The sequence below is a fragment of the Neovison vison genome, chromosome 7 (assembly GCF_020171115.1).
Source record: "Neovison vison isolate M4711 chromosome 7, ASM_NN_V1, whole genome shotgun sequence".
Taxonomy (NCBI): Eukaryota; Metazoa; Chordata; class Mammalia; order Carnivora; family Mustelidae; genus Neogale; species Neogale vison.
The window spans coordinates 140,318,132-140,333,293 of NC_058097.1; the positions used below are offsets into that span (position 1 = coordinate 140,318,132).

Below are 15,162 nucleotides of genomic sequence, written 5' to 3' on the forward strand. Positions count from 1 at the left end.
AAGAACTGTCCTGTTTTATAGTGAGGTCTCCATAATTTAAGTAGGAAAACGGGATTGTTTGAGTAGAGACCATTATATTGGATGCAGTTGGACTAGTTGCCCTCTAAGTAACCATTTCAAATACAAGACTCTGAGCAAAGTCTTCATTTACAATAGAGCTGCTTTCAGTAACCCTGGTCTTCCGTGGTTAGGGAGGTGTGGTTAGAGATACCAAGCTCATCTCCTCTCCCCACTCTCCTTTTGCCCATGTCATCAACACAGAAAATGGAACAAAGATGGATGAGGTGCTTTATGTTCCAGAAAGGGGAGAAACTTCCCAGAGATGAGCCAGCTGGAGTCCTCAGAGGAGGATTGTGAAGAATCAGGGAACAGAAAAGAAAGATCCCTGAGGTCTTCTGAATGATTGCGTATTCAGTTGTGTTGACATATTTAAGAATGCATTTACATAAGACACCCAGAGATTAAAGATCACTGAATTTGATTTCTAAAAATTGTCTATAAACTGTTACTAAACAATCTTCTTTATAAAGTAAATGGCCGCCCTCTTTATTCATTTGGCTCATAGAAACAACAACAGCAAACAATTTCCTGGGAACTCACCAACTGCTGGCCACTGCTTAAAGTGCTATAAGCAGATTAATGTGCATAATCCTCATAACAGCCTTGTGAAGTCATTGTAAGGACTGAATTGTGCCCCCTTAAATTCATATATTGAAGTCCTAACTCCCAATGTGGTAGTATTAGAGAGGGGGCTTGAAAGATAATTAGGCTTAGAAGAGGTCATGAGAGTAGGGCCCCTTATGATGGGATTAGTGTCTTCATAAGATGAGACCCCAGAGAGCTTTCTCTTCCCACATATACAAGCTGAGGAAAAGGCATGTGAGCAGCCAGGGAGCAGGCAACTGTCTGCAAGCCAGAAGAGGGCTCTCACCAGAACCCGACCACGCCGGCATCCTGATCTCGAGCTCCTAGCCTCTAGAACTAGGATCAAACAAATTTCTGTTGTTTCAGCTCCCCACTTTGCTATACAAAATGCTATACATTTTGTATAGCAGCCCAAGCCAACTAATACAGGTCAGTACTGTTACTATTCTTTTTTCACTTGAGAAAACTGAAGGATGAGAGGTTAAGTATCTTGGCCAAAACAGCACAACAGTAATTGAGGAACAGGGATTCAAATCCAGACAGGCTACATCCAGAGTCTTTGCTCTTTACCACAGTGATCTCCTGCCAACTTGTAATATAATGTGTACTTACACCTTTACTGTGTTTCCCAAGGAATTTCACAAACTAATCATTCTTTACAACACTGTGGTGTAGATAGAGCAGACATTACTGTCCTATTTTTATAGATGAGAAAATTGGCAGATTAGGTGGAATGGCCAAGGTGAAAGCTCCAGAGACTAAGAGAACCAAGAATAGATGAAAGACAGCTAGTAATTTTCTGAACTAAATTGCTAGAAAGTCTTGAGATCACATATATACAACACCGAGAATGCTGCCTTATATGAAGAAAGTACTAAATAAATTATTGAATGTCAAAGGAATGGATCAAAATATAACTTGAAACCCCAAAGTCGCAGCAGTACTATTTTAAATAATCTGTTATTCCTAATTATGAATTTAATTATTCATCTATTCATTGTTCAGTTAATCGTTCATTTAACAGCTATCTAGATTAACAGCTTGACTATGGACCAAGCAAGCATACAGTTCCATTTCTTCTCCTTTTCCATTCAGTGTTCCCTGAGACAGTGTACTTTGTAGTACCTTGCCATCGAATATATTGTTACTTGAAATACATCTTAAGTAGGAAATAAGTCTTTTAAATCCAAGAGAAAGGGGGAGTTTTAAAAGCATAGATCCAAGAGAGGAGGACAACTTCTGCCATTAATCAAAGCATGGTTAAAAAAAAATAGGATCAATCAATATGAAATTTCATTTCTTGACAAATCCTCTCATCTTTTTTGGTCTGGTTAATTGATTTTTTTCCACTCTATCCACTTTTTCTTCATTAAAATTTGTATTTTCAATAGGAAATTGTAGGAGTAGAGTAAAAACTAATCCCATTACAATTTTACCTGTTAAAGGAGTCATATAAAGTGTATTCCATCTCACACCTAAAATCCGAGAGGTAAAGAATCTTAACCAGAATCACTGTGGCATCTCTCTTCTAAGCTTTCTTGTTCTAAATCTTATTCTTGGGATGCCTGGGTGGTTCAGCCATTAAGTGTCTGCCTTTGGCTCAGGTCATGGTCCTAATGTCCTGGGAAGGAGCCCTGCATTGGGCTCCCTGCTCAGCAGGAAGCCTCCTTCTCCTCATACTCCCCTTCCTTGTATTTCCCCTCTCACTGTCTCTGTCAAATAAATAAATAAAATCTTTTAAATAAAAAATAAATCTTATTCTCGAAAAGGCACACTTTCCATGGACTGATTTGTTTATTTACATTCATCTAAGGAGGTGTGGGTTTGGGGGCTCAAAAATGTGATTCATCACTTAATTACAAAGTGAGATTTTGTACTTAAATTTTATTTCACCTAATAAAATGATGCTTGAGATGGACTTCTGTTTTTCGAGTTATGTAGGTATCTTGAAATTGTACCACCCACAGTGTCCCAAATTCTGTCATGCACAGATGCTCAGTAAATTGAACACCATCTATAGAGAAGTAATTAGCCAGCATCAGGGTGCATTGGAATCACTTTGCTATACTCTGATTTACCCTTACATTGTTGTCTTCTCAGCATCATGAGCTAAACATAGCTGTTCTTCAAGTCTGGTTGCTTTTTTCCCTCCTCCTTCTTCTTGTCCTTCTCCCTTTTGTCTTCTCTCTTCTCTCTCTCCTTCATCTTCTCCTCCTCCTCCTCCTGCCACTTCCTCCTCATCCCCTCCTCTCCCCCGCTCCTTCTTTTTCTTCTTCTTTGAAATACTTTAGTTTAACAGGCACTTGAGAAAGTAACTACATTTTCAAAACTAGATGAAACAAAACAGGAGCAAATCATACGCATAATTGATTTTTGTTACTGGGATGTTTCAGCCTCTCTTTTATTTATTAACCCGTGCCATATGCAGAAAGAAATAGGACCTTTTTGAATACCATTGGTAACTAAAAAGTCAAATGCCAGTCAAACAGATAAATATCCAGTCTTCAAAATAAGTAAATGTCCAGTCATCCCGAAGAAAGGGGTTCCAAAATGTCTGTCTTTGCAAGAGACCTCTGTACCTGAAAACACCTATCAGAATAGTTGTATAAAGTTGCCCTCATTTGGTTGGTCCATTTGGCTAATTAGTGAGTATGTTGAGTTTTAAGAAGAATAAGAATAAAAACAAACATTTATGTAGTATTATATTCTCCTTTGAGGACACTGACGGAACATCTAAGTAATCTGGCATAGGGTACATGGCCAGACAGTGTAAGAGCTGAGATTTGAACTGTCCAAGTATCTTTGCTAATCTTGATTAGTCAACCGTTTCATCTCCTGGACCTCAGTCTTTTTGTCTGTGAAATGAGTGGATCTCAAATTTGGGGGCCTTTGTCTACTCAGAAAGGGTAAAACACCCTATGCCTCATTTGTCCCAATCACTCTCAAGTTCTAGTGGCAAACAAGCTGGTAACAAAGAATGTGATTGTAAAAACAAATCATGGATGTGGGGAGGGTTATGTTCGCATATGTTTTCACAATAGGGATATATTTATACTTAGAGATGATTTATCTTTAAGAGAACATGTGTCTTGAAACCTAATTATGGGAAAAGATTAGGTCAAAATATAGCTAATTAATGTAAACTATGTATCATTAAGAGTTAATAAAATTATTAATAACAAATAGAAGGGGTGATTGTAAACCTAAACTAAATTTATAATTAAAAGCAACAATGGTAGTAAGTGACAATAATGACCAATTGAAGAAAACGATGATGTAGTAGCTTGCTCCCAAATTTTAGGATTTCTACCTCTCTGCCTGTGCCATAGAAGCTGTGTGACATAGCCAAAGACCATACGGCAGCCAGCCTTTCTAGAGCAATACCAAATTAAAGTCCTTAATAAACTCTCTAGCAACATGCTTATTTAAGTAACAAATTAACAATCCCCAATTCACTTAGTAGTTGCTAGTCAGCTGCTCTTGGTCCCGTTTGAAAACAAATACAAAATGAATTAAAAACAAATATGAGGGGCGCCTGGGTGGCTCAGTGGGTTGGGCCTCTGCCTTTGGCTCAGGTCGTGATCTCAGGGTCCTGGGATAGAGCCCCACATAGGGCTCTCTGCTCAGCAGGGAGCCTGCTTCCCCCCTCTCTCTGCCTGCCTCTCTGCCTACTTGTGATCTCTCTCTCTGTCAAATAAATAAATAAAATCTTTAAAAAAATATATGAAATTACAAGTGATTTACCTAAAAGAGCCAAAGAGAGTACGTGGTATGATTGTGATGCCCTCACCTTCCATTCCTCTCATGAAACCCCAGCTCACAATAAGAAACATATTTACTTTAAAATTCAGGGCACACGTGCACAAAATCTCTTACTATATTGGTGTAGTTTGAGCCCTACATCAAGACGTCAGGACAAGCAGCTGAGTAGAAGCTAATTCCTAAGTTAAATTCTGCACACCTTGTGTGATGCCTTACTGTGTGTGGGCAGACAAATATGTATATTTATATGTAATTTAATTTAAAAATTAAAACTTCATGCACTGGGCACCTAGGTGGCTCAGTGGGTTAAAGCCTCTGCCTTCGGCTCAGATCATGATCCCAGCATCCTGGGATTGAGCCCCACGTCAGGCTCTCTGCTCAGCAGTGTGACTTCTGCCCCACCCTCACCCCCCACCCCCCAACCCCCGCCTGCCTCTCTGCGTACTTGTGATTTCTGTCTGTCAAGTAAATAAATAAAATATTTTTTAAATTTTTCAAAAAAAAATAAACTTCATGAACTAATATTCTTGAACTCTGTGCAAAGCCTTCTGATATTTTCTACTCTTTTTTTTTTTTTAAAGAAAAATATTGGTCATGATATATAATCAGTTGGTTTCACAACCCTCTTATGGGTTGTGATTTACAATTTGAAAAACACTACTCTCAAAGAATGTTGCCCAGATACATGTTCACTGTGACCTCCAAAAATAGCATGGGAGCTTCTTCTGTCTTAGAGATCTAAAGTTAGATCTTTTCCTCTTTACACACAAACTAAAGCACATTCCTTGGATGAATATGTTTGAAATTGTGGGTTATAAGAAAAGATGGCAGGAACTGGGGATGGTGAGCCTGGAGGAAAGAAGTGATGGCAGTGGAGGGGAGAAAGAGGCCAAGAAAGTAAGTGGCAGTCCTTCAATATTTCAGTGGCTACCAGGGTAACCAGGTATTGGAGGGACTGGGCATTTATCTCTCACCTTTCAGGATGGATAGTCAGCCTGATGTGGGGAGGGTGTTATGGTTCGAAGCCGACAGCCAAGAAAGAATTCTTGAGACGTCTTTGATGCAAAAAGGTGGTTTTATTAAAACATAGGAACAGGAACCGTGGGCAGAAGGAGCTGCACTGGGGTCATGGGGAGTGGACCATTTTATGCCTTCAAATTGGGAAGGCTTTAAAGAGATAGCATAAGTCTGTAAGGAATTTTGGAAGCAAGGTTTCTAGAACCTTGAGAGGCTAGCTGTTGTTGGGGGAAAGGTCATTTATTAGCATCTAATAAAACCTTAATCATGAGACCCTTCAGATGTATATGGTGGACCATAGGCTTGGGGGATGATTACCAACATGTATCTGGGGGGCGGGGGGGGGTAAAGGTAAAGGAAGTTTTCCAAAGACTTTTTTATATGTTATAGTAGTCTTACAGAATCCTAAGGGGGCAGGGGAGGGAGGTTAGTCTAGGATTGCCTTTTGCCCTTAGCAAAGTGTCAACATCAAGGCAGTTGAATCCCTAGAGGAGTATCATCCTGCCCATTTCAAGGACTTGTCAATGGTCTGTAGGTAGTAAGGAAATTTAATAATATCTCTTCTGCCTTTGTTTCCCACATCACGCCTACTGAACATTTATTGAGGACCAGCTACTTGCCAGCTTCTGTGCTAGAGAGGACCAATAGAAATATCATAGCAAATACAGTCAGATAATCTTCATGCAAAGAAACTACACTTTTCCATTAATGAGACAGTCAAGTCTGCCTGATAACTAATGCAAATCTTTATTTATGATCCACAGTATTGAGAGATGATGAATTTTGTTAAGTTCTATTGATGGCTTTAGTGACTCTTAAAGCCCCTGTTTGTCAAGGTATTTGATGTCAGTTTCTGAGTGTTTCTACGTATTCGGTTTCGTGCAGAAAATGGTTCAGTTATGGAGAAGGAGACGCCCTCAGAAGGTGAGCTGCAAGCTTGCAAACACAGCCAAAACTTGTCCCACGGCTGCCTCTCCCATTTTCTGCTCCCCAGATAAAACAGGAAACCATGGAAGAGCTTCCATCTCAACTTTAAAGGAGACTTTTTAGAATTCTAGCTTTAGACACTTTTTTCCTGAGGAAAAAAATCATTAAGCTTACTTTTATTTTAGATTATTCCATTTGCAAGCACACAGGATCATGAATACATAAATCTTTTCAATTTCTCACAAAGTCTGAGTAATGCAGTCTTGGTTTTATTGCCTTTGGGCTGTCACCAATCTCTTTTAAACTTTAAAAGAAATCCACTAGAACTTGTTCGTGATCCCCTTCATAGTACTTCAAAATTCAAAATTCAGTGTTAAAGCTTGTATGGGGTTACCTGTGAGTTTAGTATTACATGTTCAAGTGATAGGAAACATATGTTGGTTCGATATAAAGTGGATTTTCGAAGTATAAAACCTACCATGGTAGTAAGAATTTGCCTAGTGTGAGAGACCGTCAAGAATAGTCCAAGTTCAGCAGGCGTTTGGTTGGAGTGAGGGAGATGTTACACAGAATTACCCTTGAGCTCCCTACCAACCTTGAGATTGTATGTTTTGCTTAAATGGTGATTTCACCCACCATTACTGGATTCTTTTCCAAAAAAGAGCTTTCTATCCCTGCCTTCTGGAATCACATCCCAAAATACAAAATGACCTTTTCCTTAAATGAATGCATCTTTAAAGAATCACTTAGATTGGGCGCCTGGGTGGCTCAGTGGGTTAAGCCTCTGCCTTCGGCTCAGGTCATGATCTCAGAGTTCTGGGATTGAGTCCTGTGGGGCTCTCTGCTCGGCAGGGAGCCTGCTTCCTCCTCTCTCTCTCTCTCTCTCTCTCTCTCTTGCTGCTCTCTCTCTCTCTGTGCCTACTTGTGATCTCTCTCTGTCAAATAAATAAAATCTTAAAAAAAAAAAAGAATCACTTAGATCTAAATTACTCAGTAAGTGCTATTTGGTCTCTTCTGACAACATTGCCAGAGCAAGGTCAAATTATAAATAATAATAACAAGTTACTAGTAATAATAATTACTAATAGTAAGTATCAAATAATAACAAAGTACTAATAACATCAGTAATTGGTTTTAAATAGCTAAAATTTATTGACTTGTGTAGCAGATGCTAGGCTAAGTGCTTTAAAGACACTAATTTAATAACAACTCTATCAGGTGGTATATTCTTTTTCTCATTTATTGGGTAAGAAAGTGGAGACAGCACCTAGATGAGGCAGAACTAGACTGTGAAGTCACAGTATGTTAACTCTAACGAATACATTCATAACTACTAGTTTATACATAATGACTATTATGTAAGTGTTTCTGACCCTTGCTAATGTCTGTTTAGTCATCTGAATTATTTGGCAATATCATAAATGTAATAGCTTAAGTATCCAGTCTTAAATGTTGAAATATTATGTCATAAACTTTCAACAAAGAGAAAATGGTTAAATAATTTATAATACATGTCTTCACTAAAGTTTTAAGGAGCCATTAAAATGCTCTAGACAAAGAACTTTTAGAACACAGGAAAATGTGTGCAGTTATAGAAAATGCAATAATAAAGTGCACATTTTTTTGTGTACAGTATGACCTCAGTTTTCTTAAAAAAAAATTTATGGAAGGAAATCACTAAAATACAATAATTGGCCTCAGATGGTAATATCTATTTTGTTCAAATATTTGTTTCTTTAAAAAAACTTCTTTTTCCATAATGAATTTGCATTGTTTCTATGATTTAAAGAACAAAGTTAGTTTTGTTTTATTTTTGGTTCTATAAAGCTATTTAATTGTCTCATACAAGTTGCATGGTTTCTGATTTGACGTTATGATATATAAAGTATCATGCTCTCCCTTCTTAAATGAAGATATATTGGAATGGTCAGGTGTTCGTTTAGCAGTTAATGAATCTGTATAGAAATGGGCAACACAGCTTCACTGTAAAGCATCTGATCACTAACGTGTATAAAGTCTCCTGATTTTACTGTACCCAGAATGAAGTCTAAAAGCCTGGAAGTTCCATCTAATTGCCTACCACTGAGTTCCTTATCAGCAGCACTGAGAGTGGTGATCTGGTATTTTTTGAGCTCACAGAGGATAGTGAAGACTGGTTAGGCTGGTTTGGAGAACTTAAGGCAAAGTGATATGATTTATAGTCAGTTTTGGCAATTCCTGCTAAACATAATCTGTCCCCAGGTCCCAGGGTGTCAGTGCTAGGCCTCAGGGGCTGAGGAAGCATAATTCCTTTATGACCAGGTATGATTAACCTGAGGAGCTTTGGGATGTTTCTTTTTTTTTTTTTTTTGTATAAAATAGATGAATCGTATTTACCAGTTCTTCATGCCCTGTAGAAGATACTGTGGTTTCTTCCCCAACATCTACCATTATTTTCTTTTTTTTCCCCCAATTTATTTATTTTCAGAAAAACAGTATTCATTATTTTTTCACCACACCCAGTGCTCCATGCAAGCCGTGCCCTCTATAATACCCACCACCTGGTACCCCAACCTCCCACCCCCCCGCCAATTCAAACCCCTCGGATTGTTTTTCAGAGTCCATAGTCTCTCATGGTTCACCTCCCCTTCCAATTTACCCAAAAGCACATACCCTCCCCAATGTCCATAACCCTACCCCCTTCTCCCAACCCCCCTCCCCCCAACAACCCACAGTTTGTTTCGTGAGATTAAGAGTCACTTATGGTTTGTCTCCCTCCCTATCCCATCTTGTTTCATGGATTCTTCTCCTACCCACTTAAGCCCCCATGTTGCATCACCACTTCCTCATATCAGGGAGATCATATGATAGTTGTCTTTCTCCGCTTGACTTATTTCGCTAAGCATGATACTCTCTAGTTCCATCCATGTCGTCGCAAATGGGATGTTTCATTTTTAGGAAAGCTTGGGCTATCCCAACTCAGAGGTTGTTATTGTTTGACATGTGTTTGGAAAACTCCACCCACCTCTTTTGTTGATTCATTCATTGTCACTTAAGTGCCATTTTTGCCACTTAAGGTCCCCTTTCCCCTTTTTGGCTTTGGATCTGAGTGGAAACTATGTAGCATCAGACTTTGTATTTAGAATCATTTGCAGAATAACTACCTTTTGCAGAATACTACCCTTTATGGCACTGAGTGAATAAGACTAGGGCAAAAAATTTGAGCCTTCTAACTTGATCTGTAAGAAAGATGTACATACCTCTAGTATGTACTATAGACATACATACCTCTCTCATGGATGGAACTGTTCCTAACCTAGCCCTGTCTAAAATACCTTATTCAGAGATCTTCATCGTAGAGTACCTTAGAAGCTACCTACCTGCAAGTCACAATGTTCATTCCTGCATTATAGAAGGAAAGAATAGAAATGAAGGCAACAACATTCTACCGACCTTAATTTATTCCTGGGCAAGTAACTGTAGAGCACTACTTTGCCACCACTGATACACAGGCTCTGTGTCCCCATTCCCTTCTGGTTTAAGTTCATTCAAGTGGAAGAACCAGATGGGTTCCCAGGAACTAAATCTCTTTCATAGAGGAGGAGTCTGTGATTCAGGCTTAAACCAAGGGTGTTGCCATTATGACATAGGCCATTACCGAAAGTAAGGTAGGTTTGGCTCCTTGCCTCAGAGCTGTCAGATGTGCCCAGGGATTTGTGCTGTCTTTCGTGTTTTAGTAAAGCCAGGCCATCAGAAATACTACCTTGGATCATACCAGTGGTAACTTCAGGTGAAGAAGGATCTAAAATATTAGAGGGTGATATGAGAAATTCTGCAATAAGACATAGGCAGAAAGAGCAGGTTTGTCATTAACTCCATCTGTGAAGTTCAGGAAGATTACCAGAGGCAGCAGTGTTTGAATGTGCCTTAGAAGAATGTATGAAGTGAGTGGATGGAAGGGAAGAAAGAGCTTTCTGTGAAAAGTCACGAATTTTCATGGAAGAAGACAGTGAAAAGAGAAGCTAACAGAAGAACAAGTTTGTGAAGCAGTAACGTGCTTCACTAAGAATATAGGCTCCATGCTGTAGTTGATGAAGAGTCAGCAAAAGATTTTAAGAGACGAGACAACATCAGGTGGCCATTTTATGAAGAGTTCTCTGACAGCTAGTGTAGCTAATGCTTGGAGGGAAGGTGAGATTCGAGGGGAGGGACCCAGTTGGAGAGAGCTTCATTCATGCCAATGGCGGCAACAAAGAAGGATTTACAGACTACAGAGATGCTTTAGAGGTAGAATTAATGGGATTTCTCCCATCAATTGATGGCATTTGTGGGTGTCTTGTTAGATGTGGAATCAAGGTTTGAGGATAAAGTTTTTAGCTTAGATTATTAGGAAAACCGTGATGCCATTAAGCAAAGACTTTATGCCTGCTAAAGCCATGATTTTTGTCTGAAACCTTCTCGAAACTATGGTATGACTTCAACTATCGCCTAATAGTTCTGTGGCATCTGCCATTTTTCACTTTCCAGAGCACTTCCTCTTGTTTGATCTCATTAAACATGCAGTTTGACAGATGAAAAAACTGAAGTGAGTGATTTGGCTAAAATCATTCACCTGCATCTGCCCAAGATGGGAATAAAACCAAGTCTCAGTTTTAAGTTTTAAATCGAATTCCAAATTTGATAGTCTTTCACCCCAGTCCCCTCACCCTTTTTTCTGTTTCGCATGGAAGATACTAGAATCAGAAAGACTTTTGAGTAGCAGAGGAATCTGGGAGCTTTGGAAAAGCCATAGAGAAATCTTGGGAGTTCTGGGGAGGAAGAGGCAGCCAGCAGAGGGGCAAAAAGAAGCAAATGGGGCTGAGCATTCCAGGCCTTCCACATGTCAGTGTTTGCATTGCTATAGTAAAAAAGCATCCTGTATTAGTAATATACAAAGTAATACAAAGTAATCCTTGTATTAGTGTGCCTATAAACCTCATTACTGCCCTCCACATTAGCCCAGGGTGGTGGGAGTAGAAGGCGGGGGGAAGGCAGCTGGTGATGCCTGTGAATGGCACTCAAGTTAGTCCTTGGGTCCCTCCCATCTCTTCATAGGGTCCTGGGTGGCTTACTAATCAGCATTACACTCAAAACCTGTCCCCCAGCAATCTCAACCTGGGAATGAGTAGATTTATTGGTCATGTTAGGTGAGATTGTCTATGTAGAAGCTGTGAAAATAAGACTGCCAATTTGAACATGGAATCTCAACTTCACTGAGCAGAGGGAATGGAGGGTCTTGGTTCTTACAAACCCAAGTTTCTCTACTACAAAGAGTAGAATCACTTCCCCATGGTGGGAGACCTGTTTTGCGATTGTCTTCTGTCCGCGTGGGTAATTGGGAAGAGAGAAAATGCGGGTCTGAGATAAGACTGGCATTTGTGGGCATGAAGAGAGTTTTCATCTCAGGTGTCATTACTGTCTTTTTCAAGAAGCCAAAGGGGCAGTGGTTCCAAGATGCTTGGAGACAGAGAAAGAGGATTCTTGATGAAAACTGCTCAAAGCACTCTTTTCTTTAAGACTGATGTGATGTCTGCCAGGATCCTCAATAACCACTTGCTCTAGGGATCAGCTCCTACGTGTGACTGACTGACTTCAAAATGGTGGCCAAATACTTGTACTTAATAGAGACATGATCTGTGATTGTTCAGCTCTCATCCTTCTGGGAGGTTTCATTGATTATCTGTCTTCCTGCTTAGACTCTCAGCTCCTGCCTCAGGGACTTCTTTGTCCTACAGAACTGTGATTGGCAGGTTCAACAGCTAATTGTAAAACAAATCAGGAGAATACTGCCTTTTTTTTTTTTTTTTAAGATTTTATTTATTTGACAGATAGCGATCACAAGTAGGCAGAGAGAGAGGAGGAAGCAGGCTCCCCGCTGAGCAGAGAGACCAATGCAGGGCAGATTCCAGGATCCTGGGATCATGACCTGAGCCTAAGGCAGAGGCTTTAACCCACTGAGCCACCCAGGCATCCCAGGAGAATACTGCTCTTAAAGAACATTCTCTTATTTTTTTACTTTTCTTCCAAATGTTTTTGTATGTGGAGGGGGAGAAATCCACGCTGCAAAAGGCCCTCCCACAACCACGGGTGTGATTTAAGTGGACCCTGTTTAGTTCCATGACCCAACCTATAACCTCTGAGACTCTCACAGCTTTCAAACCCGTCGGGGTAGCCGTTCTGTCAAGACTTCTTAAAAGTGTTAGTGATAATTCCATTTTATCCCCGAAAACCACTTTGAACACCTTTTAAATCTTTAAGCAATTGAGCAGATTCAACCCCTCAGTTCTGTTTTCCTAGTGATAATTTGTTTCTGATGAATACATTTACAGCAGGTTTTTTAAATTAAACATTTACACTGAAATGCCTCCCCATCTTAGGTGAGCTTGATTGATTCTTATTTGAGTTTTTAAAATCATCATTGGATTTTCTAGCTTGGGCACTTTAAGTCTGCCATAGGAAATGACAGGGGAAAAATAGTAGATGGTTTCCATGGCCACCACACGGCTGACTGAGGAAGAAACAGACAGGGTAGGGGAACGAACAGCGCCATACTAAACTGAACTGCAATAATGATCAGTAGTTCAGAGAGGAAATTTAAGCGTCTGGGCTCCACTTAGCAACAATCAATCAATACACGAACAGCAATATCTGCACTGTGGCTTCACATTTATATCCTGTACCTATAAAATACCCAAACAAAAAGGAAATTGCAACATATATAAAAGTTAAGTCATTAAGCACATTTGAAAAACACTTCTAGGTTAGAATAAAAATAATAAAAATTATCCTAATTTCCAAAGTATAGCTATTCCTCCTGAAATACCAAGAAAAACTTTCAACAGCAAGGTCTTGAGCTTAGTTAGCATTAGGACTTTTTTTAGTTAAAATGGAATGCGAAAGGGGTTGAGTTCTCAGATTGGAGGGACCTCGTTTCTTGACTTGGTGTTGCCACACAAAGAGGTAGAGGGTGAATTTGCTTCCTTAAACCCTCTCTTTCTACTCTTTCCACCTAAAGGCTCACTGAAGCAGGCACTTCCTGGCCCAGGGGACCCGGCAGACTCCTGCCTGCTAACCTAAGTCTGGACCTAAGCAAAGAACTTTGTTTACTCTCTTCTACATTTTAAAACAAGGTCCCAGACCAACACTACCATGGTGGCATTTCAAACACCAGCAGCTCACTAGAGCGGGGGACGGGAACGGTGGGTGAGAAGTCTTCCAGCCTCCCTTCAGCAGGCTCCCCCCAGCAGGCAGCCGCCGCCTCCCCCCTTCCAGGGCTAAGGTCTTGTCAGAAGAGAAGAGAAAGAAAAAGCTGAGGGAAACATCTGGAAAGTGCCTCGTTACTGCTTTAAAAGGAGTAGGAGCCAGGAGAAAGTAATCCCTTCTCTTAAATTGGCCCTTTTGTGTTGCAAAGCATCTCAAACAAGCTCTGCCAGTAGGCTGAGAAGGTGGCCCCACCTGCCTCCCTCCGAAGAGGCTTTGGCCACAACTCAAGATCCGCAGGAGTGTGCGCTGGGAGGGCGGAGTTAGACTCCGGTACTACTCAGCCCGGCCCAAAGGAGGGGAGCAGAGCTGAATTTGGGAAGCAGCTCCCTGCTATGCTGGAAACCTCTGGAAACTGGCTAAGGAGCTGCGGTGAGAATCATGCTACTTTTCTCAGACCCATTTCTCTTGACAGGCCCGTGGGGAGTCGGGGCCACTAAAAGGAAAAGAGGAGGGCAGGTTCCCCTCTCTTTCCCTTCCTAGATCAGCAGTGCCTGCCACTTCTCAGCACCCACTGCTTGCAGACGTCTTAAGGCTGCTCTGTTTTCCTGTCTGCTGCTCTCCGTGGTCTAAAGGAACCGCATGTAGTTTATCTTCCTTTCCTCCCCGTCAGTGCAGCCCCAAACCCACACTTCATGAGCTTAATTCATCACTGGTCACCTCCTAGTAAGTCTGTCTCATGTGAACTGCCAGACTCTTGCTACTGTGTCTCAAGGACAGAAATTGAGGAAAGTGAAATTCTTGCTGCTGATCTAAATGGGTTCCAGAAATGCCTGGATCCATACTGATTTCAGATCAGATAATTAATGTATACACATTCTGTTGAAATAGCCAGAGCCTGCTGAGGCAAAGTGCAGTTGGGACGCAGGGAGGTAGGCTGGTACGTGTCTGAAAGAACCAATAGACTTTGGGGTTGAACTCTCCTTTCACCAATTGCAAACTAGACAGCCTTGGGAAACCACTGAACTTGGTGCCTTCAGTTTTATCATCTGTAAAAATGGATTTATATTACTAATTTAATAAGGTTGTTTAAAGTTTAGTAGTTGCATGTGGAAAGCTGCACTCCAGGACCTTTTAAGGGACAAAGACCATGGTTGCTTATGGGGGGGGGCATGTTATTTGTTAACAATCTTAACTCCTGGAATGAGCTAAGAATGTCAGCTCAAATCATCCTGCTTGATTTCTAAGCAGGACTTCTAACCTTCGTGGTTAGCTTGGATTAGCTGAGTAACGTAAGCCTGTTTCCACAGCTGCAAAATCAATGGTAATAATAGCGGTAACTATTTCCTGGATCTATAAGGATTTGAAGACCTAATGCTTCGTATGTAAAGCTAGCACACAGCCGATACTCAGTAAATGTGAGCTGTTGTTGTAAAGCAGGAATCTGACTGTGGAGCTAGACATTTGGCATCCCTAGATGAAATTCGTTGTTGTTATTGTTTTAAATGCAGAGGTTGGACAAGATGAATCCTAAGGGGGCTTCTGTGTCCTAACGTCTGTGTTCCTAGGTGCAGCCACAAGCCTATCACATAG

At 40.6% G+C, this 15,162-nt stretch overlaps 1 protein-coding gene across 24 annotated transcripts in view; it reads left to right on the forward strand.

Annotated features, from left to right (window-relative positions):
- DLG2 (discs large MAGUK scaffold protein 2) overlaps positions 1–15,162 on the forward strand; it is a 2,052,576-nt gene that overhangs the window by 1,799,506 nt on the left and 237,908 nt on the right. The window contains exon 1 of one of the 24 annotated variants that reach the window (XM_044258421.1): positions 13,915–14,001. The exons of the other annotated variants lie outside the window; for them this stretch is intronic. Coding sequence (XP_044114356.1) covers positions 13,965–14,001 — 37 coding nt within the window. The 5' untranslated portion in view covers positions 13,915–13,964. Of the gene's footprint in view, positions 1–13,914; positions 14,002–15,162 lie in introns of those variants that run through there. 24 annotated transcript variants of the gene reach the window in all.